Here is a 25537-nt window from a genome sequence, read left to right as displayed (position 1 = left end):
GAGGGATAAGGGCGGGGAAAAAGAAAGGGGGCCTTACGATTAGCATGTATAGTGTGTGTGGAAGCACGGGGAGGGCTGTGCAACACAGAGAAGACAAGTAGTGATTTTACAGCATCTTACTATGCAGATGGACAGTGACTGTGAAAGGTTAATGGGGGGGGACTTGGTGAAGGGGGGAGCCTAGTAAACATAATGTTCTTCATGTAATTGTAGATTAATGATACCAAAATAAAAATAATAAAAAAAAATTAAAAAGTTAAGGCACAGGCAAAAAAAAATAGCCTAGTTTTCTCCATGACAAAATTTGAAAATCTGTAATTGGCTATCTAAAAATTTTTTATAAAATCTTGAAAGAATAGCATTATCTCTATGACAAAATTTGAAAACCTGGAAATGGTGTTTGAACAGAAATTAAAATCTTGAAAGATAAATTTTAGCAAAACTACCACATTAATTCAGTAAGTCAGGATTAGCCATCTAAACAAAGTATGTTGTAGATTTTCAGCACAATCAACTCTAACCCTTCCAAGTACTGACATCAGGTTACACATTCTTAGTCTTCTCACCTTTCCAAAGGCAGATGCTCCAGCACAGATATGTGTGTAACTGAACTGCTTTTGAGTTGCCAAAATCAATGGTGTCAGTTCCTCTGAGAATTAAAGACATTTGATAAACATACTTCATAGTATTTCATATTTATATATTCAAACATAATTTAGACATTGGATTTTTCCCACTGGAAGTCCTCACCTGCAAGGAGGCCTTTGTACGCATCATGCTGAGCCACCAGAACTTTTGCTACACCTGCTACTTTGCAGATATCTTGTGCCACCTATGGTTTAAAAGAGTTTTTAATTATCTAACACAAAGATACAAATAGAGCCACTACTACAAATATCAACAAGGCAAAAAACCTTGATGGTCAGCTGTAAAAATTGCTCTTATTAGTAAAAAGGGCTATTTAAGGATAAAAAATATTCTTTAATGAAGAAAATCTTACACCAATTGATCTTACTACCAACTGACCTTAAACAAAAATTCCTGCCTGAAAAAAGTGCTAATTGATAAACTAAAATCCACACAGCTCCCTATTCAAATTAAGTTGTAAACTGCTCTTTACCTTTAGCTCAATGCAAGTGTAAGTTCATCATTTTAGAAATGGTGCAAATAAGGCAATAATGTGCAAATGGTTAGGTGTGTTCTGTCTCACATCATAGCCAATAAATACACTTCAGACTTAGGATTTCTTAGAGGTTAAGAACAAGAACCAACCACACTGGTTTATGGGTACTGCATTTTTTATCTGGCAATAATAATTTCTGCTGTTATTATAATTAGTGAATCTGAGCAATAGAGAAAATCTGAGTATCAATCCATTGTCAACCACTGAATTCCTGCCCATCTATGTATATTTATCTATGATGAAGTAAAATACTTTCTATTTAATTCCTAATGTTTCCTGTTTGGAATCAGGATAAGGTTCTGGGAAAGCTTTTGACCACTCAGATTTTCTGTACACAGAAGGCAATTAGAATTCTCCTCTTTAAATCTCTTCAATTACAGCATGGCTGATTTCTACTTTAGCAGATACATGGCATCATATCAGGATCTTCTGTTTTCTTGTTTACCTCCCTGCTGATTCATTGATGAGGAGGCATAAAAGGCTGTGCCTCTTGCCCCCTCAATTGGGATGGCAACGTTGCAACAATATTTACTGAAGAAAGGATACAGTGCAAATGTGCCTCTGCTGAACCAAGTATTAACTGGCAGACTATCTTATACTATCAAAACCATCTTTTTTGTTTTGTGCAATAACTTCTGGCACTACACAGAAAAATCACTTGCTGCTTATGATAAATAGCTACAGAAAACAGTATAAAATTGTAATTGCCTACACTATTAATGAGCCTCTTTCTACAGGTACTGGTTGTTTTTTTTAATACCAGCTATAGTTTGAAAAGCATAGTACTTATATTTGAATTCCTATAGTAATTAAAAATTAACACCTATGATATTTTATCCAGATTTGCCACTTTCAGGAATTAAAAGCAATTAGCAAGTGTATTCATCAACACAGAAGAGATCAGTTATTAACCTCTAAGAGGACTCAAATATTATCATTCCACTTGGTACCTGATGGCACATGATGGTGCCAGTGAAACTAAATCAAGTTTCAAAAGATAAAATGCTTTTAGAGAGCAAACCTTTTAGGTCTTTTTTCACACACAGTAATAGTTGTGACACTGGCCATTTAACGAGGATTAGAAACCAGTTTGGGTTACAGTTCTCAGCATAATTTTCTGTCACCATCTTTCCCTGTCTCTTGATGGAGATTATATTTGCTATGTTGACCTTAAAAATTTCTCACCTTGTCACATCTGGTTCCAGCTACTAAGCAGGATACTTCACCTCCAACACGTTTGGCTGCAGTGATGGCATTTAAAGTAATGGGGGCTAGGGTATCATTTGCATGCTCAGCTATTACCAGCGTACTCTGAAATCGTAGCAATGAGGCCTAACAAGAGGAAAAAAATGGAAAAGAATGTTGTAATACAAATAGACTTTTTTACTCTATTGTTAAGCATGTATGTTTTAAAGAAAACTGTACACAATATTCAGTTCTTTAAATATATTTATAAAATACATTGACCCTTGAAAAATACAAGTTTGAACTGTGTGGGTCCATGTACAGGCAGACTTTTTTCAATAAATATATTGAAGATTTTTTTGAAGATTTGTGACAATTTGAAAAAATATTTTCTTTTCACTATCTAGGCTACTTTATTATAAGAATATAGTAAATAATAAATATATAAAATGTGTTGATTGGCTCTTTATGTTATCAGTAAGGGTTCCAGTCTACAGCAGACTATTAGTAGCTAAGTTATTTGGGAATCAAAAGTTTTACTGGATTTTTGACTGTGTGGGGTTTGGTGCCCCTAAACCCAGCACTGTTCAAAGGTCAACTGTACTTGCTCAATGGCAAAAATTGGGCTTTTGTGTCTACCACTCTATTATGAATATCCTTGCCTAATAAACACAGAAAATGCAAATTAATGTCCTACTGTTAGAAAAAATTTTCAATTATTTCAAAACAACTTTCCCACAAATCCATGTTCAATGAGAAACCACTAAATATATCTAAATTTAAAATCCTTAGAACACATTTAACTACTTTGTAATTAGGACCCAATGGCATAGCTTATGATTTAAATCACATTTCACAAGAATTGACAGTAATAAACTATTTATTACCAATAAGAATATATCAGAGGCGGAGCCAACATGGCGGCGTGAGTAGGACAGTGGGAATCTCCTCCCAAAAACATATATACTTTTGAAAATACAACAAACACAACTAGCCCTAAAAGAGAGACCAGAAGACGCAGGACAGTGGCCAGACTGCAGCTACACCAGCGAGAACCCAGCGACTGGTGAAAGGGGTAAGATACAAGCCCCGGCCCGGCGGGACGCGAGCGCCCCTCCCCCCAGCTCCCGGCGGGAGAAGAGCAGGCAGAGCGGGAGGGAGACGGAGCCCAGGACTGCCGAACACCCAGCCCCAGCCATCCGGGCCAGAGCGCAGACACAGTGCGTGCCCAGGGGGCCCTGGATACTGGGGGAACAGGGAGTAAGACCTCTGAGCGGGTGCTGAAGCTGATGCCCCTGTGACAAAGAAAAGCGGGGGCTTTTTTGAAAGTCTTAAAGGGACAGGGACTTAACAGCTTGACGGAAACAACCCAGGTCACAGTACAGCAGCTGGAAATTACAGGGAAAACCGGGTGCACTAACCCCCTGGGCAACAGCTCTGAGACCCCTCACGGAGGCAAACAGTCAAGCAGCCCCCCCATCCATTACCCCACCGGGCGCTGCGAAAGCAGAGAAGCAGCCTGAGACAAATTCCGCCCACAGAAAGGGAAATTTCTCCCTTCCGGCCAGGCAAGACACAAAGACCCACTCTACACGCAATTACCCAACACAAGCCACTAGGGGTCGCAGTTGCCCCAGTAAAGAAAGGCCAGTAGTAAGTGAAAATTTTGGCCCTCCCAGCTGACAGTCAATAGCACCTGTCAACATGAAAAGGCAAAAAAATATGATTCAGACAAGACTAACCCAGACAGCTTCGGCATCTGCTACATCTTCCCCTGAGAAGGAATCTGGGGAGATAGATTTAGCCAGTCTACCTGAAAAAGAATTCAAAACAAAAGTCATAACCATGCTGATGGACTTGCAGAGAAATATGCAAGAACTAAGGAAGGAGAATTCAGAAATAAAACAAGCTCTGGAAGGACTTCAAAACAGAATGGACGAGATGCAAGAGACCATTAATGGACTAGAAAACAGAGAACAGGAACGCAGAGAAGCTGATGCAGAGAGAGATAAAAGGATCTCCAGGAATGAAAGAATTTTAAGAGAGCTGAGTGATCAATATAAAAGAAATAATTTAAGAATCATAGGCATTCCAGAAGAAGTAGAGAGAGAAAAGGGGATAGAAAATGTCTTTGAAGAAATAATTGCTGAAAATTTCCCCAAACTAGGGGAAGAAATGGCCTCTCAGACCACAGAGGTACACAGAACTCCCATGACAAGGGATCCAAGGAGGGCAACACCAAGACACATAATAATTAAAATGGCAAAGATCAAAGACAAGGACAAAGTATTACAAGCAGCCAGAGAGAAAAAAAAGGTTACCTACAAAGGAAAACCCATCAGGCTATCATCAGACTTCTCAACAGAAACCCTACAGGCCAGAAGAGAATGGCATGATATACTTAATGCAATGAAACAGAAGGGCCTCGAACCAAGACTACTGTATCCAGCACGAATATCATTTAAATATGAAGGAGGGATTAAACAATTCCCAGACAAGCAAAAGTTGAGGGAATTTGCCTCCCACAAACCACCTCTACAGGGCATCCTACAGGGACTGCTCTAGATGGGAGCACTCCTAAAAAGAGCACACAACAAAACACCCAACATATGAAGAAGGGAGGAGGAGGAATAAGAAGGGAGAGAAATAAAGAATCATCAGATTGTGTTTATAATAGCTCAACAAGCGAGTTAAGTTAGACAGTAAGACAGTAAAGAAGCTAACCCTAAACCTTTGGTAACCACAAACTTAAAGCCTGCAATGGCAATAAATTCATACCTTTCAATAATCACCCTAAATGTAAATGGACTGAATGCACCAATCAAAAGACACAGAGTAATAGAATGGATAAAAAAGCAAGATCCATCCATATGCTGCTTACAAGAGACTCACCTCAAACCCAAAGACGCGCACAGACTTAAAGTCAAGGGATGGAAAAAGATATGTCAAGCAAACAACAGAGAGAAGAAAGCAGGTGTTGCAATTCTGGTATCAGACAAAACAGACTTCAAAATAAAGAAAGTAAAAAAAGACAAAGAAGGACATTACATAATGATAAAGGGCTCAGTCCATCAAGAGGATATAACCATTATAAATATATATGCACCCAATACAGGAGCACCAACATACCTGAAACAAATATTAACAGAACTAAAGGAGGAAATAGAATGCAATGCATTCATTCTAGGAGACTTCAACACACCACTCACTCCAAAGGACAGATCCACCAGACAGAAAATAAGTAAGGACACAGAGGCACTGAACAACACACTAGAACAGATGGACCTAATAGACATCTACAGAACTCTACATCCAAAAGCAACAGGATACACGTTCTTCTCAAGTGCACATGGAACATTCTCCAGAATAGACCACATACTAGGACACAAAAAGAGCCTCAGTAAATTCCAAAAGATTGAAATCCTACCAACCAACTTTTCAGACCACAAAGGCATTAAACTAGAAATAAACTGTTCAAAGAAAGCAAAAAGGCTCACAAACACATGGAGGCTAAACAACACGCTCCTAAATAATCAATGGATCAATGACCAAATCAAAATGGAGATCCAGCAATATATGGAAACAAATGACAACAACAACACTAAGCCCCAACTTCTGTGGGACGCAGCAAAAGCAGTCTTAAGAGGAAAGTATATAGCACTCCAAGCATATTTAAAAAAGGAAGAGCAATCCCAAATGAACGGTCTAATGTCACAACTATCAAAATTGGAAAAAGAAGAACAAATGAGGCCTAAGGTCAGCAGAAGGAGGGACATAATAAAGATCAGAGAAGAAATAAATAAAATTGAGAAGAATAAAACAATAGCAAAAATCAATGAAACCAAGAGCTGGTTCTTCGAGAAAATAAACAAAATAGATAAGCCTCTAGCCAGACTTATTAAGAGGAAAAGAGAGTCAACACAAATCAACAGTATCAGAAATGAGAAAGGAAAAATCACAACAGATCCCGCAGAAATACAAAGAATTATTAGAGACTACTATGAAAACCTATATGCTAACAAGCTGGGAAACCTAGGAGAAATGGACAACTTCCTAGAAAAATACAACCTTCCAAGACTGACCCAAAAAGAAACAGAAAATCTAAACAGACCAATTACCAGCAACGAAATTGAAGCGGTAATCAAAAAACTACCAAAGAACAAAACCCCCGGGCCAGATGGATTTACCTCGGAATTTTATCAGACATACAGGGAAGACATAATACCCATTCTCCTTAAAGTTTTCCAAGAAATAGAAGAGGAGGGGATACTCCCAAACTCATTCTATGAAGCTAACATCACCCTAATACCAAAACCAGGCAAAGACACCACCAAAAAAGAAAACTATAGACCAATATCCCTGATGAACGTAGACGCAAAAATACTCAACAAAATTTTAGCAAACCGAATTCAAAAATACATCAAAACCATCGTACACCATGACCAAGTGGGATTCATCCCAGGGATGCAAGGATGGCACAACATTCGAAAGTCCATCAATATCATCCACCACATCAACAAAAAGAAAGACAAAAACCACATGATCATCTCCATAGATGCTGAAAAAGCATTTGACAAAGTTCAACATCCATTCATGATAAAAACTCTCAGCAAAATGGGAATAGAGGGCAAGTACCTCAACATAATAAAGGCCATCTATGAAAAACCCACAGCCAACATTATATTGAATAGCGAGAAGCTGAAAGCATTTCCGCTGAGATCGGGAACTAGACAGGGATGCCCACTCTCCCCACTGTTATTTAACATTGTACTAGAGGTCCTAGCCACGGCAATCAGACAAAACAAAAAAATACAAGGAATCCAGATTGGCAAAGAAGAAGTCAAACTGTCACTATTTGCAGATGACATGATACTGTACATAAAAAACCCTAAAGACTCCACTCCAGAACTACTAGAACTGATATCGGAATACAGCAAAGTTGCAGGATACAAAATCAACACACAGAAATCTGTGGCTTTCCTATATACCAACAATGAACCAACAGAAAGAGAAATCAGGAAAACAACTCCATTCACAATTGCATCAAAAAAAATAAAATACCTAGGAATAAACCTAACCAAAGAAGTGAAAGACTTATATTCTGAAAACTACAAGTCACTCTTAAAAGAAATTAAAGGGGACACTAACAGATGGAAACGCATCCCATGCTCATGGCTAGGAAGAATTAATATCGTCAAAATGGCCATCCTGCCCAAAGCAATATACAGATTTGATGCAATCCCTATGAAACTACCAGCAACATTCTTCAATGAACTGGATCAAATAATTCAAAAATTCATATGGAACCACCAAAGACCCCGAATAGCCAAAGCAATCCTGAGAAAGAAGAATAAAGTAGGGGGGATCTCACTCCCCAACTTCAAGCTCTATTATAAAGCCATAGTAATCAAGACAATTTGGTACTGGCACAAGAACAGAGCCACAGACCAATGGAACAGACTAGAGAATCCAGACATTAACTCAGACATATATGGTCAATTAATATTTGATAAAGGAGCCATGGACATACAATGGCGAAATGACAGTCTCTTCAACAGATGGTGCTGGCAAAACTGGACAGCTACATGTAGGAGAATGAAACTGGACCATCGTCTAACCCCATATACAAAAGTAAACTCAAAATGGATCAAAGACCTGAATGTAAGTCATGAAACCATTAAACTCTTGGAAGAAAACATAGGCACAAACCTCTTAGACATAAACATGAGTGACCTCTTCTTGAACATATCTCCCCGGGCAAGGAAAACAACAGCAAAAATGAACAAGTGGGACTATATTAAGCTGAAAAGCTTCTGTACAGCAAAAGACACCATCAATAGAACAAAAAGAAACCCTACAGTATGGGAGAATATCTTTGAAAATGACACATCCGATAAAGGCTTGACGTCCAGAATATATAAAGAGCTCACACGCCTCAACAAACAAAAAACAAATAACCCAATTAAAAAATGGGCAAAGGAACTGAACAGACGGTTCTCCAAAAAAGAAATACAGATGGCCAACAGACACATGAAAAGATGCTCCACATCGCTAATTATCAGAGAAATGCAAATTAAAACTACAATGAGGTATCACCTCACACCAGTAAGGATGGCTGCCATCCAAAAGACAAACAACAACAAATGTTGGCGAGGCTGTGGAGAAAGGGGAACCCTCCTACACTGCTGGTGGGAATGTAAACTTGTTCAACCATTGTGGAAAGCAGTATGGAGGTACATCAAAATGCTCAAAACAGACTTACCATTTGACCCAGGAATTGCACTCCTAGGAATTTACCCTAAGAATGCAGCAATCAAGTATGAGAAAGATCAGTGCACCCCTATGTTTATCGCAGCACTATTTACAATAGCCAAGAATTGGAAGCAACCTAAATGTCCATCGATAGATGAATGGATAAAGAAGATGTGGTACATATACACAATGGAATACTACTCAGCCATAAGAAAAGGGCAAATCCAACCATTTGCAGCAACATGGATGGAGCTGGAGGGTATTTTGCTCAGTGAAACAAGCCAAGCAGAGAAAGAGAAATACCAAATGATTTCACTCATCTGTGGAATATAAGAACAAAGGAAAAACTGAAGGAACAAAACAGCAGCAGAATCACAGAACTCAAGAATGGACTAACAGGTACCAAAGGGAAAGGGACTGGGGAGGATGGGTGGGTAGGGAGGGATAAGGGGGGGAGAAGTAGGGGGGTATTAAGATTAGCATCCATAGCGGGGTGGGAGAAAGGGGAGGGCTGTACAACACAGAGAAGACAAGTAGTGATTCTACAACAGGTTGCTACGCTGATGGACAGTGACTGTAAAGGAGTATATAGGGGGGACCTGGTATAGGGGAGAGCCTAGTAAACAAAGTATTCGTAAGTATTCGTCATGTAAGTGTAGATTAATGATTAAAAAAAAAAATGCAGTTCCTATGTGGTGACCTCTAATGAGTTCTACACAATAATATAAAGGACATATAAAAGTGTAGGCAAAGGGTCTGTTTGTGTTTATACAGAGGATCAAAGCCTAATTTGGCTACCCCGAAAATGAACTAAGAAACGATATGAAAGAGAACTTCCAACATCAGCACTCTCGGGAAGACTCATGCCAGAAGATGATCATCAAAAAACCCCAACAAAGATCCACGCACTGCTACAGCTGTAGATGCACTCATCCCACCAGCTCCTGGACTTGCCATGGGAATGAAGGAGATATCTAAGCTGGCCTGTGCATACAGTAAAACAACAAATTTGACTGGATCTATACTGTTGGAACTCAACCAAGAATTAGGAGAAGTGCAAATTGTAGCGCTCCAAAATCTTACAACTACAGACTATTTACTGTTAAAAGAACATATGGGATGTGAACAGTGCCCAGGAATGGGTTGTTTTAATTTGTCTGATTTTTCTCAAACTATTCAAATTCAGTTAGATAATAACCATCATATCATTGATAAGTTTTCACAAATGCCTAGGGTGCCTAACTGGTTTTCTTGGTTTCACTGGAGATGGCTGGTAATTACAGGTATGCTTTGGTTATGTAACTATACTCCTATTATGTTAATGTGTGTGCGCAATTTAAGTAGTAGCTTAAAATATATACATGCTGAAGTTACTCTACAAGAAGATATGTCAAAGAAATAATCAATCTTCCCATGTTTTCTCCCGCCTGCTACTTCTATAGCTTTTCTTCTTCCTTCCTAATTACAACGAATTCTTAAATAGAATTCGTGCCTCATATCAAATTTACCGAGTATCATAACTCCTCCAAGTGGTAAAGATACCTCAAGACAAATGCTGGGCATAGAAGCCACAGGGCATAAATATGCAAAGAAATAAAAAGCTAACCATTTCAAACAATAAGGCTTCTCTCTCACTTACCAACTTAACATTTCCCTGTGTGGCCCCGGAAGATGACTGGTTAGCCAGAGACGGGTAAGATTCCTCAAGGGAGGAACAACCTAAGACAGGCACAGTCGCTGGGGGGTCATCAGGTGAGAAATTGGGGATCAACAGAGGTGAGGCTTAGAACCTCACCCCCCCTGTTCTGAGAGAAATCTTCTGCATATGTGGATGTTTTATTGCCCTTGTCTAGCTTGGATTAACACATAGTCTACAGGCACACACCTGATCATCTACATTTGCTCTCTTACAACACTAAACTATGTTTTCTACCTTTATGTTGTATCTACCTACCACTTCAGCATCTTATTAAAAATAATAAAGAGAGAAATGTGGTATCCACATATAAATCAAGTATAAAAATCAAATGTGTATTCATATTTGAACTGACTGTTTATAGTTCATAATGCATGAGCAAAACCAAAAGTTTCTGTGATGACTGCCCTTGTACTGTTCACCATGTAACTTATTCACTATGTAAGAATTTGTTCTCCATGTAAGAACTTGTTCGTTATGCTTCAGAAGATTGGAGACTGACGAAAATTAGGCTTGGGGTGGATTAATGATTGTGCATTGAGCATTGACTCCCCTATACAGAATTTTATTGTTGTTAACAACCATTTGATCAATAAAAATGAGAGATGCCCTAACAACAACAACCAAGAAAAAGTACACACTTCCAATTGTAAAATAAATAAGCAACCGGGATGTAATGTATAGCATAAGGAATATAGTCAAAATATTGTAACAACTTGGTATGGTGATAGCTGGTACTTAGAATTATCATGTATATAAATGTTGAATCACTGTGTTGTACACCTGAAACTAATGTAATGTAATACTGTGTGTCAACTACCCTTCAATAAAAAATAATTATCTAAAAAAAAAAAAGAATATATCAGCGACTATACTTTTATGTTTCACACATCATTTACCATAAAAATTATGAGATTTCCATCACCATTTGAAGAAGAAATCCAAGATTTGGTGGTAGAAGGCCTATATATGCTGTAAATTACAGTTCTATCATAAGATAAATTAGGTAGTTCTCCTAAGGAATTGTCAAGCTTTTTAGAACTTCCAGGAGGATACTGTATATTCTTTTTAAAAGAGTGTTCAAAATTAGATAAGACTAAACAGCAATGAAAGAATTTATGTAAGAACCCGCTCAGTCCATTTATCCTGCTCCATCTTTACTAAGCACTACATACATCATAAAAGCATACTATATTACTTTATCAATTGACTCCTTTATAGTTTTTTAATACTAAGCTTTCTTCTAATTCAATGTTCTATCTTCTATTTCTCAGATACCACTTAAAGAGAAGCTGCAGCATCTAAACATGGTTGTGTGGCTTAATTCAACAATAATAGCTGTGCATAGCATAGAGCAGAAGAAATTGTGACTTTAAAAATGTTATTTCTCAGTCCAGAGCCCAGTTTCTTCATCTGCAAATGAGGGACACAAACTAAATCAGGTTTCAAACTACACACTCCACAGAAGGCTAAGGGTTCCAGGGAAGCACCTCAGGACCACCACAAATGATAAAGTGGGAACCAGGCAGATAGAGCTGACAAAATGGCCCCTAGCTTTGCTTTAACCAAATTCAACTAACAGTTACAGAGCCCTAATACTAAGCACACGTGTGTGTGTGTGTGTGTGTGTGTGTGTGTGTGTGTGTGTGTGTGTGTGTGTACACTATTAGTACCGCGACTTTACAGATGAGGGCACTGGAGCTTGGCAGCTACACAGGTAGGAAGCAGAGCCAGGTAAAAGTTCAGGTAGCAGGACTTCAGAACTTGGGTTTTTAATTCCCCAGCTCACATCAATGCATCATCATTTTTGGCTGTTTTTTATATATGGGTCACGTTCCTGTAAGAGTTCACTTAGCAAATATTCACCTATTTTTTTTTAAATTGCACAGGTCTAAAAGAAATAAAAAGATGACATCAAAGGATTTTTTTCTAGCTCTAAAAATTCTATAATCCTAAAATCCCATTTTAAGCAGAAGCGTGGTATAGAATACCATTAAAGATTCAAAAAGTACAGGTCCATTACTGAAAAGGTTTTTAAACAAATGTTTTATTATCTTATGACCCACTGCATACTTCAGGGCCCTCTTTTTTACAGGGTAAAAAGAAGCCAAATTCTTAAACATTTAAAGAGAACTACTGAAATATGTAATAAGGTAACTGCCCAGAAAGTAATCTCAATCTCTTCAAAACACTGCTTAAATTAAAATTAATCAATGCAGACTAATATAACCATAAATTATTGGTCATTAACTTTATATGGGCCTCAAAACTGCCTGGCATTGTTACTGTGATATCCTTATTGAAAGTCTCTCTCACTCTCCAGAGCAACTACTCTAAACATCCCCTTCTGGTGCTTCTCAAACTGCCAACACAATCTGCTCCCTACTCACAGAAGACAGCTTCACTTCCTATTCACAATGAAAACTGAGCCGTCGGAGGGGACCCATACCCCTTCTATGTCCAGCATAGACATTCCTGCCCCCACCCCATCACGATGCACCATGAAATCTGCTGCAGGTCCTTCCTCCCGGATCTGATCCCTTCATCTGGGCTCCAAATTCTATCCTCTCAAATCCAAAGACTTCTTTCTGAAATCTCTTCTCGGTAATATCTCTAACCTCTCCCTTTTCCAGGGCTCCTTCTCATCAACATTTGAACATGTCTGAGGCTCTCAATTTAAAAAAAAAAAAATTCCCACTACCCCACCTCACTCCAGCTCTCTGATTTCTAACCTCCCATTCACACCTCAACTACTTGCATTCTGGCTTCTGCCCTCAGCAATGACCAAGATACTTCTCAAGCTCTACCTTACTTGTTCTCTCAGCAATGTCTGAAACTATTCCTTCTCACTTCCGTGGCTTAATTTATAATTTACCACCTTTTAAAAAATGACACACACACACACAGACATACATTATTAGTACACAGGGAGACAGACAGAAGGACAGAGAGACAGAGAGAACGGAAAGAGAGGGAGGGAGGAGAGGGGATAAATCTCTCCTCATTGCTAGACCTATAATTAGGTTACATCTGCATATTGAACTACTTAACTTGCCTGTCTCATCAAATACTCCCCAGCTCAGCAAATCCAAATCTTAATTCACTTTTCTTGATCTTCCAACCCCTTCCCACACTGCTTCTCCGGAGTTCTTCAGGGGATACACCACTCCCAAACAGGCTTCTCAAATCACGATCTGAAAGTCCTACCTAGGTTTTTTCCCAATTCTACATCCAATCAACCACTAAAGTTATAACAATTCTTCCTTCTGAATACAGTAGCTCCTAACTCCATTCACTCCTGTCATCAGTGCCACTACTAGTGCAGGCCATTATCTCTCACCTATATTATTCCAGCTGTCTGGAATTTTTCTTCCTTAGAATCCATTTCTCTCAGTGATCTTTCCGTGACATAAACCTAGCATGTTATCCCCTGTTTAAAACAGGTCAATTGTTTCCTGCCCCTTTAGGATATAGTTAACTGAACTCTTTAGGTTGGCTTACAAGGCATTTATTTTGGCCTGATCCACCTCCCCAGCCTCACTCCATTTATACCTTATTTTCACACACTTGAACTTGCTCTGTTCTCTCTGATCTCCAGCCTTGCCATACATTGTTCCCTCTGTCTAAAAGACATGTTCGCCTGTTACCTGACTAGCTTCCAGTTAATCACCCTTATGTTTCCTGCTTAAATGCCAGCCCCCAGTCCCTCCAAAGAACCCTTAGTACAGTGCAGTGGTAAAGCGTACAGGCTCTGTAGCCACCCTGCCTGGGTTTGAATCCCACCTCAACTTAGTCCCCTGATCATAAAATGGGAATGATGATAACAATAATAAAAATTTCACAGAGATGTAAGGATTAAATAAGTAAATATAAAGCTCTTGGAATAGGGTTTGGAACATAATTAGTGCTCAAAAAGTGTTAGCCACACAGAAGGACCTTGTTTGCATCTCCTTAGACAGTTAAGTTTGTTAAGGCCAACACAGTATTCTGAATTGCCTTCATTATAGCATTAATCGCACTTGACTGTACTCACCTGATTATCTTGACTTTCCCACCTATTTTCAGTACATAAGCCATGTTTGGTTTTCGCAGCACTATAACCCCAGCCTCTACTTTAGTGTCTAGCACAGAGTAGATGTCCAATAAAGGAATTAAAGTTCTTTTTAAAAAGCTCTTCATCAGAAGAATGTGATGACAAGCCACAGACAGGGAGAAATTATTTGCAAAAGTCTGATAAAGGACTGTTATCTAAAATGCACAAAGAACTCTTAAAACTCACCATAAGAAATGAACAAACTAATTTTTAAAAGGGCAAAAGATCTGAACAGACATCTCACCAAAGAAGGTAAGTTTTACAGATGGTAAATAAACACATGTAAAGATGCTTTAACATCATATATTATTAGGGATGTGCAAATTAAAAAAAGAATATGCCACACACCTATTAGAATGGTGAAAATCAAAAACACTGACAACAGCAAATGGTAGTGAGTTTGTGGAATAATAGGAACTCTGGTGGAAGTTCAAAGCGGTATAGCCATGTGGAAGACAGTTTGGCAGTTTCTCACGAAAGTAAATATACTCTTGCCATAGCATCCAGCAGTTATGTTCCTGGTATTTCCTTGAATGAGCTGAAAACTTATGTCCACAAAAAAAGCTGTACACAGATGTCTGCAGCAGCTGTATTCATAATTGCCAACACTTGGTAGCAACTGAAATGTCCTTCAGTAGGTGAATGGATAACCTGTGGTTTGTCCAGAAAATGGAACATTATTCAGTACTAAAAAAAATAAGAGAGAGAGAGAAAACGCTAGCAAGAGGCCATGAAAAGGCATGGAGGAGCCTTAAATGCATATTACTAAGTGAAAGATGACAACCTGAAAAGGCTCCATACTGTTCCGCCTACACGACATGCTGGAAAAGCAAAGCTATGGAGACAGTAAAAGGATGAGTATTGCTATTGGTTAGCAGGGAGTGAGGCAAGAATAGGCAGAGCACAGAAGATTTTAGGGCAGTGAAACTATTTTACATAATACTAGAATGGTGGATACATGGTGGTGTACATTTGTCAAAACCCATATACTCTTTTCACCAAGAGTGAGCCTTAATGTAAACTACGAGCTTTGGGAGATAATGATGTGTTCATCAGTTGTAACAAATGCACCACTCTGGTGCAGAAAGCTGACAGTGAGGGAGGCCGGGGGTGGGAAAACAGAGAGGATATGGGAATTCTCTTTACTTTCTGCTCAGTTTTTCTGTGAACCTAAAACTACTACAAAAAGTAAAGTTTACATATTTTTTCTATCTTCCGTTGCTTTACACCATCCTCTTAATATTTCTTCTCTGTACACTCTATAATAAGCTATTTTAAAAGCCTAGATAAGCCACCCTCCAACATTGCTCATCTGCGGCACAGAATCTGAATGACTCTTTTGTTAATGCTCCCAAGAATGAACATAGCTAGAACCACTCTAGACACACAGCTTATTAGTTAATTCATCACAGAAAATGGATGCTTTAAGATTATAAATGTTTATTGCCTTACACTTAAATCTCCTTTTGTGTATAGAGATGTGCAAGAAGTTTATGGAGAAGTACTTTTGGGAACAAGATCTATAAGGCATCAAGGAAACAGGACTGGGCTGTGAAAGAAGTTGAACTGCAGTACATCAATGCAGTCAAAACGAAGCTCTCGTCTGATCCCACAAAGAGCCCTGGAGCTAGGAGGGCCCTTCAGAGTTGTCCGGAATTGGAGCAAGGGGGCTGTAGATCTTCTTTTACACATGTGTCATTATACCAAGACTATTTTTTCTTAATTTCCTGGGGCCCTTTAGTTTGTTCCACCTTGCCTTAGACAGAATTCACATGATCTTTTTTTTAGTTTGTTTGTTTTGGGAATATTCAAACAAATGGGACTAATGCTTTATTTCTGTTTCTAGTTTACCCCTAGAAATAACACCGTATTAAAAAAGCAATATACATATCTAGTAAGAACACACACAACAAGAACAGAATTAAAACAATGATAAAAGGTGATTCAGGATAGAGAAAACTCAAAAATGAAGTGACGTTTTTACCTAAAGAAAACCTTCACCCTTACTGTCACTTCATCACCCAGTAATAGTTGTAAAGCACCTAAGTTTACAAAGTAATTTCACAAGATATCCTTTCAATTTCTCTAGCCTCCTAATTAGATGAATCCTTTGCCCCATTACATTTCCTCAAATACCTTCCTTTCTGTTACAATGATCACACTGAAAATGTGTTCAATGCCTGTCTTCCCCAGTTGATTTGCACCATATGGTCAGGAACTCGGTCTGCCTTGCTATACACTGTGAACTCTGTACGTACCTTTGTGCCAGGCACATAGCTGGCACTCAATGAATGGTTAAGCACTACATGAAAAGTTTCCCCAAAATGATCAAAAACTAGAAAGTAACTGTTCAGAGATTAAAGATGGCGCATGAGAGGTGAGACAGAGAAATCTCCCAAAACCACATTAAAAATGGTGGTGTAAGAGGTGAGACAGAGGCTTCCTCCTAAAACCGGATATAATATGAAAATATAATTAATACGATTAATCCTGAAAGAGCAACAGAAAAGAGGGCTGTGCCAAACTGCATACACTTGGAGAAAAGAATAAACCTCATGGAACAGGGTAAGGTACCAAAGCCATGGCCTGGCGGGACTCAAGCCCTTCCCCCACCCCAGCTCACCTGTCTTTCTCTGCCTGGCTTATTTCACTGAGCATAATGTCCTCCAGCTCCATCCATGTGGCTGCAAATGGTAGGGTTTGTATCTTTCTTATGGATTAATAGTATTCCATTGTGTACATGTACCACATCTTCTTTATCCATTCATCTACTTATGGACACTTAGGTTGCTTCTATCTCTTGGCTACTGTAAATAGTGCTGCGATAAACATAGGGGTGCATATGTCTTTTTGAGTCTGAGAAGTTGTATTCTTTGGGTAAAGTCCAAGGAGTGAGATTCCCAGGTTAAATGGTATTTCTATTTTTAGTTTTTTGAGGAACCTCCATATTGTTTTCCACAATGGTTGAACTAGCTTACATTCCTACCAGCAGTGTAGAAGGGTTCCCCTTTCAATGCATTCTTGCCAGCACTTGTTGTTCTTAGTCTTTTCGATGCTGGCCATCCTTACTGGTGTGAGGTGATATCTCATGTGGTTTTAATTTGCATTTCCCTGATGACTAGTGATGTGGAGCATCTTTTCATGTGTCTGTTGGCCATCTGAATTTCTTCCTTGGAGAATTGTTTCTTCATATCCTCTGCCCATTTGTTCATCAGGTTATTTGCTTTTTGTGTCTTGAGGCATGTGCGTTCTTTATATATTTTGGATGTTAACCCCTTGTCAGATATGTCGTTTACAAATATATTCTCCCATGCTATAGGATGCCTTTTTGCTCTGTTGATGGTGTCCTTTGCCATACTGTAACTTTTTAGTTTGATGTAGTCCCATGAGTTCATTTTTGCTTTTATTTCCCTTGCTTGAGGAGATGTGTTCAGGAAGAAGTTGTTCATGCTTATATTCAGGAGATTTTTGCCTATATTGTCTTCTAAGAATTTAATGCCTTCATGACTTATATTCAAGTCTTTAATCCATTATGAGTTTACTTTTGTGTATGGAGTTAAACAATAATCCAGTTTCATACTCTTGCATGTAGCTGTCCAGTTTTGCTAACACCAGCTGTTGAACAGGCTGTCATTTCCCCATTGTATGTCCATGGCTCCTTATTTTATATTAATTTACCATATATGGTTGGGTTTATATCAGGGTTCTCTAATCTGTTCCATCGGTCTATGGGTCTGTTCTTGTGCCAGTACCGAATTGTCTTGATTACTGTGGCTTTGTAGTAGAGCTTGAAGTTGGGGAGCAAAATCCCCCCAGCTTTATTCTTCCTTCTCAGAATTGCTTTGGCTATTCAAGGGCTTTTGTGGTTCCATATGAATTTTAGAATGATTTTCTCTAGTTTATTGAAGAATGCTGTTGGTATTTTGATAGGAATCGCATTGAGTCTATGGATTGCTTTAGGCAGGATGGCCATTTTGACAATATTAATTCTTCCTATCCATGAGCACAGGATGTGTTTCCATTTATTGGTATCTTCTTTAATTTCTCTCATGAGTGTCTTGTAGTTTGCAGAGTACAGGTCTTTCACTTCCTTGGTTAAGTTTATTCCTAGGCGTTTTATTCTTTTTGATGCAATTGTGAATGGAATTCGTTTCCTGATTTCTCTTTCTGCTAATTCATTCTTAGTGAATAGGAATGGCACAGATTTCTGTGTATTAATTTTGTATCCTGAAACTTTGGTGGATTAAGATATTAAATCTTGTGGTTTTGGAGTGGATTCTTTAGGGTTTTTTATGTACAATACCATGTCATCTACAAACAGGGACAGTTTAACTTCTTCCTTGACAATCTGGATGCTTTTATTTCTTTGTGTTGTCTAATTGCTGTGGCTAGGAACTCCAGTACTATGTTGAATAACAGTGGGGAGAGTGGGCATCCCTGTCTTGTTCCTGATCTTAGAGGAAAAGCTTTCAGCTTCTCACTGTTAAGTATGATGTTGGCTGTGGGTTTGTCGTATATGGCCTTTATTATGTTGAGGTACTTGCCCTCTATGCCCATTTTGCTGAGAGCTTTTATCATGAATGGATGTTGAATTTTGTCGAATGCTTTTTCAGCATCTATGGAGATGATCATGTGGTTTTTGTCCTTCTTTTTGTTGGTGTGGTGGATGATGTTGATGGATTTTCGAATGTTGTACCATCCTTGGATCCCTGGAATAAATGCTACTTGATCATGATGGATGATCTTTTTGATGTATTTTTGAATTCTGTTTGCTAATATTTTGTTGAGTATTTTAGCATCTATGTTCATCAAGGAATATTGGTCTGTACTTTTCTTTTTTTGTGGTGTCTTTGCCTGGTTTTGGTATTCGAGTGATGTTGGCCTCATAGAATTAGTTTGGAAGTATTCCCTTTTCTTCTACTCTTTGGAAAACTTTAAGGATGGGAATTAGGTCTTCACTAAATGTTTGATTAAATTCAGTGATGAAGCCATCTGGTCCAGGGGTATTGTTCTTAGGTAGTTTTTTTATTACCAGTTCAATTTCGTTGCTGGTAATTGGTCTATTCAGATTTTTTTATTTTTCCTGGTCAGCCTTGGAAGGTTGTATTTTTCTAAAAAGTTGTCTATTTCTTCTAGGTTATCCAGTTTGTTGTCATATAATTTTTCACAGTATTCTCTAATAATTCTTTGTATTTCTGTGGTGTCCGTAGTGATTTTTCCTTTCTCGTTTCTGATTGTTTATGTGACTAGACTCTCTTTTTCTTGATAAGTCTGGCTCGGGGTTTATGTATTTTGTTTATTTTCTTGAAGAACCAGCTCTTGCTTTCATTGATTCTTTCTACTGTTTTATTCTTCTCGATTTTATTTATTTCTTCTCTAATCTTTATTATGTTCCTCCTTCTACTGACTTTGGGCCTCAATTGTTTTTCTTTTTCCAGTTTCATTAATTGTGAGTTTAGACTGCTTATATGGGATCGTTCTTCTTTCCTGAGGTAGTCCTGTATTGCAATATACTTTCCTCTAAGCATGGCCTTGGCTACGTCCCGCATATTTTTGCGGTATTGAATTACTGTTGTCATTTGTCTCCATATATTGCTTGATCTCTGTTTTTTTAAGTCATTGTGCCATTGGTTATTTAGGAGCATGTTGTGAAGCCTCCATGTGTTTGTGGGATTTTTCATTTTCTTTGCATAATTTATTTCTAGTTTCATACCTTTGTGGTCTGAGGAACTGGTTGGTGCAATTTCAATCTTTTTAAATTTACTGAGGCTCTTTTTGTGGCCTAGTATATGATCTATTCTTGAAAATGTTCCATGTGCACTTGAGAAGAATGTGTATTGTGCTGCTTTTGGGTGTAGAGTTCTGTAGAAGTCTGTTAGTTCCATCTGTTCTAGTGTGTTGTTCAGTGCCTCTGTGTCCTTACTTATTTTCTGTCTGGTTGATCTGTCCTTCAGAGTGATTGTAGTCTTGATGTCTGCTAGAATGAATGCATTGCATTCTATTTCCCCTTTTAATTCATTTAGTATTTGTTTCACAGATGAAGGTGCTCTCATCGATAATTTATCTAAGCACTTAAATTTGTTCCTATCAAAGATAGTAGCGAAAAGTGTTAAAGCACTGAGAGATACCCCATCATGCTTTTAGAGAACTTATCCAGACTACTGACTAAACTTAGTTCCAAATAGTAAAATGTGAAAAGTTTTCTTTGGCATAATCTATACATCTGTAAAGCTGATTGGTCTTTGTGAAATAGTGTTTTCTTGTGGGCAGAGTTTAAAGGGGTTATCATCCTCTTCCCACCCTTTCAGGGCCAAACTTCTTAAAAATATTACTGTATGCACCAACTCTACTGCCTCACCTCTTTCTCCTTTATTCATAAACAAAATGGCTTTCACTCTACTACAACACTGAATCTGATCTCTTTAAAGTCCAAAGCAGCCTGTTATAGCTAAGTCCATGGAACACATTTTGGTCTTTCTCTTATTCAGCCTTAACTGTTCTGACACTGCCATTTACCTCTACCTACCTTCCTCCCCACCCCATCCCCCACTCCGGCAGCCCCCACACCACCCAAGTCTTTTATGAGCAACCAAGGAGATATACTGCTCAGGAGTTCCTGCTGTGACTCTTAACTGCATGTTCATGTAGTGAACTTCCACACATTAGAAGAAAACAAAAAACGCTGGAATCTAACTCCCTCCTTTACCCTTACAACCTTACAAACCCACTCAAAACCGAAAGTAGTTTAGAATAATTTTAACCTACTTCTCCCAACCATCCTTGAAAACAAAGTGGTATAAAGAGTAAGGAGGGTTGGGGAGTGTGAGGGTCTTTTTGCTTAACTCAAAAATAAAAAAACAGCAGTAAGTTAGGAAATCTTTTCAAGTGTTACTGAAAAGGATAAATAACATATAATTAAAGTCACCTATCCCTATTTTAATATATATTTTATAATAAAATGTATACTACATTTCCATACTTAAACTAAGTAACTTACTTTTACCTCTTTAATAATAAAACATGGTACCTTTTAATCATGACTAGAAATCTCATATGACATTGATTACATTAAAAATAGTCAATTTATTTCACTTTAAAAATAGACAAAACCCTAGTAGACACATCGGCAGGCAGCATAATTTTACAGAATTCACCTTACGCAATAAATCTTTTAGAATCACATCACAAGGACTTTCTTCTTTCAAAAGAAATTAAAATTTGCCCTTGTGAATTACAGCATTTAATCTCATTCACCAATGACAGACCATGGACTCTGAAAAATATCAGGGTCCTTCATAACCAATTCCTTCATGCCAGTTTCATAGCTTCTGAATCATAATACTTATGCCCTCCTGTCTAGCAATGAACACAGTAACATGAACATTCAAACAACCCTGAAAAGTGTTGCTTAACTCTCCCCATAAAATATTTCTTTGGTATCATCTTCGTAGTCAACAAATTAATTTCAAATACAAATGAATAAAATAATACTAATAACTCACATTAATATCCCCTCAAGAATGTTAACTGATTGAAAATGCTTACCTATTTTCCTCTTAGTGTGGTTCTCTAGCTCCTTATTATGTAAAATACCACCTTCATTAACATTGAGGAGCCCCCCAAAGATGAGGGACTTAAGGGCACAAACCAGTCAAAACTGGAAACAGAATTTAGATGCAAAATGCAAGTCATTTAACTTACATTTTAACAGTTTAAGGTATCTTTTTTTTCTAATTAATTGCACTAAAAAAATAATAAAATCTACCATCTTACCCATTAAGTGCAAAGTTTAGTAGTTTAGCTATATTCCCATTGTTGTGCAGTTTAAGATACTCTTTAAAATTTTAACAGATTAATATATTATTAAAATATGTTTCCATGTAAACATATCTTCCTAAATTTACTCTTGGTTAGCTACAGGACAATTTTTTTAAATTTCAAGGGTGGGGATTTCAGATAAGCTATTATGACTTTATGATATCATAAATAGAAATAAACAGGAGACAGACTGGAGGGACTCCCACCTTAGAAATATGGGACAACTTGAGCATCAGAATGTGTTAAGAGTAGTAAAGGGTTATAACCTATTAAAAAAAGTAAGGATCTATGAGCCCATAAATAAATACATAAGCAAGAAGGGAATGTTCTTCCTTAAAATGCTAGTACATGTAGAAGGAATGATGGGAGAAGAACAGTCACTGCTTTACATCTTTAGTAATTATTTCTCAGGCAAGAATCATTAACAGATGTTAACACAAGTGGGTGAAAGTCTGATGAGAAACAGGAGAGTCACAAAGTCTCAGTCTCTCTCCCCATAAATTAAAAATCACAAAAGGAGCAATAGTAACTTGATAGTGGAGAAACCTGTTAAACAATTTAGTCAAGTAATTAAAGTTAATATCACCAATAATGGGATAAATCAACACTATGAGCCTCCTAATAGGAAGCCCTGAAAAAACAGTATCACTTCTGTGACACTCCTGCCAAAAATACATAACCTGAATCTAATCATGAGGAAATACCAGACAAACCTAAATTGGGGTAGTCAACAAAATAGAAGGATTGTAGGCTTCAAAACTGTCAATGCCATCAAAGCCAAAGAAAGGCTGAGGAACTTTTCTAACAAAGTCTAAAGAGACATGAAAACTAAATACAAGGCATGATCCTGGAATATCCTAGACCAAAACAAGAAAAATCGCTGTAAATGATGTTAATCAGACAACTGGCAACATTTGAATGTTGTAGATTATAGTATTTTAATTATTAAACTTTCTGATTTTGCCAATGGCACTGTGGTTGTGAAAGGTGAACCCCCTTGTTCTTAGAAAATACACAGTGAATTTAGGAGTAAAGGACATGTCTACAAGATGTACTCAAATGGTTCAAAAAGTATTATGTATATATGGAGAGATAGAAAATGTGTCAAACAACAGCTGTGAAACTCACCAAATGGTTTTGAGGATTCTTTGTACTATTTTTGCAGCTTTTCTATAAGTTTGTAATTATTTCAAAGTGTAAGTTAAATATCTATATATGTAGCCATGTTAGAAGTGTTTCCACAATTTTCTTATACACTTGAAATTCAAATCTCTCAAATGTTCCTAATGACTTAAAGCAGCTGCTCTACTTGGCTGACTTCAAATTTTAAAAGCAAGTCAAGGTCAAAGTCTTTGGCAAACCACAATTAAGATTTGGAAATACTCTCTACGTTTATTGGCAGACCATATGGATAATAAGAATTACTTAAGCTAAATATTCCATTTTTTTCTGTTAGCTCTACAAAATACCTGAATCCTAAATTCCCCCATTACAATTATTTCACTTCTGCTAGGCTTCTAACCTGTCCACAAAGCTACCTTCCAGTTGCTGTACCGATAAGTATTTTTCTGTGACTCCAGCTCTGATACCTGTAATTTCCCCAAATCTATGACTTAATAAGTTGTTTATGTTTTTCCTCTGAGAAAAATAAAACTCAGGGACGGGAGAGCGGAGAACAACTGAACACTGACCTGAAAGATGTGGGTTTGAAGAACAAAGGGTGTTAATGGAACAAGGAACACACAAGAAAAGGATCTACAGATGTCTAGAAAGACTGCCAGCTATGTCTCAGGGAGAAAATTCCATTTGGGAAAATAAGCACATACAATAATATTGTAGGAAAAGTACACAACACAGGGAAGTTTCTGACCCAAGTATAACAATCTTCTCAATCTAATTGTAAATTAGAAAATTTACAGAATCCACAATATAAATTGTTACGTGACTTGTAATTGGTCAGTCTTCAAATACTGTTGTCCCAAGGCATTAAGACAAAAATATATTTTCTACCCGTATTCTCATAATAGAAGAATTGATTTGTCACCAGTGAAAAAAATAATAAACTTACCACTACCTGTAGTTCCCTGGCTATTAAACCAACAATCTGCTGATTTAAAGTCAGGTCAGCCTGCAATACAAAAAGACGCCTGCCTTTCAAAAGTGGCTAAAGTCATAAAATTGGTCATAGATTTTACATATACAGTCACCTAAACTCAGCACTGCCCCGTCGGCCAGAGCAGAGCACGCATCCATAACCACGCAGCCCCCGCGCCTGCACCTGAAGTGGCTTCGGCAGTCACAGTGTTCTCAATAAAAAAGTTTAATTCTTTCAGAACTGTCGGGTTCCTGGCTGAATTCGGGTTCTAAACTCCTTCCGAGGGCATCCCAGCGGCGACATTTCCCCCCCTCGGGTACAGATTCCCCCAGGGCGGGGCTCCCTGCCCGGGGCACTGAACCTGCAGGCTTGGTGGCGCAGAGGAAACCCGGAGGGTGGGTGAGGGCGGGGCGCAGGGGCAGCACAAACGCCGAGTTCCTTACTGGGGGTCACCCTGGCCCCCGACCCGACCTCGGCCAGGCGCTGGCGGGCGGCAGGAGTCACGGGCAGGCCCGGGATTTGGGGCCCGAGCCCCAGGCCGGGCTGGGCCCGCCTACGCGGGGCCGGTCCTGTCTGTGAGCCAGGGATCTCCTCCAAGACCTTCACAAGGGCAGCGGGCTTAAGGCGGACGGTCACCGGGCTCGGTCCTGCCCGCGCGGACTCACCGCCCGTCGCAGTGGCCCAGGAACCGCCGCTCGAAACATTGTATCTCGGCTCGCAAGCCCCTCGCAGCACCCTTGGTCTCACAGCACCAACACCCAGGGTGGCGCGGCCTCCACCAGTCACCGTAACGCTCGCGAGACGCGCGAACGGGAGCCCAACGCTCCGCGGGGAGAGCCCGCTCTCAGTTCCTGCTTGCCCATTGGGCGGTTGTGCAACCAATGGGAACAGTGGAAAGTTAGGGGCTGGACTGAGGCTGTTCCTAGGCGGCCTCCGGTGAAGCCCAGCTACAGACCCGCCGGTAAGGCCGGCGAACCGCAGGTGTCGCGGGCCCACGCTGACTCTCAGCCCCACAGTGCGCAGCGCTGTTAGAGTGAACTTCCCCCTGAACTGATGATGTCCGTCTCCTGGCGTCCCAGTCCCCTGGATGAAGTCCCCACCTCTCACTCCACAGTTACTCTTTTGCTTGCCCGTTTACTCACCGATGTCAACGACACATCTGTTATGTGCCAAACACATGTTCCAGTTCAGGGGAATATAATAAAAGTATACATA

At 38.8% G+C, this 25537-nt stretch overlaps 1 protein-coding gene across 2 annotated transcripts in view; it reads right to left on the bottom strand.

Moving 5' to 3' along the window:
• ETFA (electron transfer flavoprotein subunit alpha) overlaps nt 1-25145 on the bottom strand; it is a 127379-nt gene extending 102234 nt beyond the window's left edge. Inside the window, exons 1-4 of one of the 2 annotated variants that reach the window (XM_036907599.2) lie at nt 24988-25145; nt 2369-2515; nt 751-832; nt 567-649 (exon numbers count right to left, since the gene is read on the bottom strand). In XM_036907599.2, the coding sequence (XP_036763494.1) occupies nt 567-649; nt 751-832; nt 2369-2515; nt 24988-25026 (351 nt within the window). In that variant the 5' untranslated portion in view covers nt 25027-25145. The remainder of the gene's footprint in view (nt 1-566; nt 650-750; nt 833-2368; nt 2516-24987) is intronic. The other variant, XM_036907600.2, reaches the window with a different exon arrangement.
• Between the last annotated feature and the right edge of the window lie 392 nt (nt 25146-25537).

The sequence above is a fragment of the Manis pentadactyla genome, chromosome 11 (assembly GCF_030020395.1).
Source record: "Manis pentadactyla isolate mManPen7 chromosome 11, mManPen7.hap1, whole genome shotgun sequence".
Classification (NCBI taxonomy): domain Eukaryota; kingdom Metazoa; phylum Chordata; class Mammalia; order Pholidota; family Manidae; genus Manis; species Manis pentadactyla.
The sequence above is the reverse complement of the archived record's forward strand: the minus strand, read 5'-3'. Positions and strand labels throughout refer to the sequence as shown.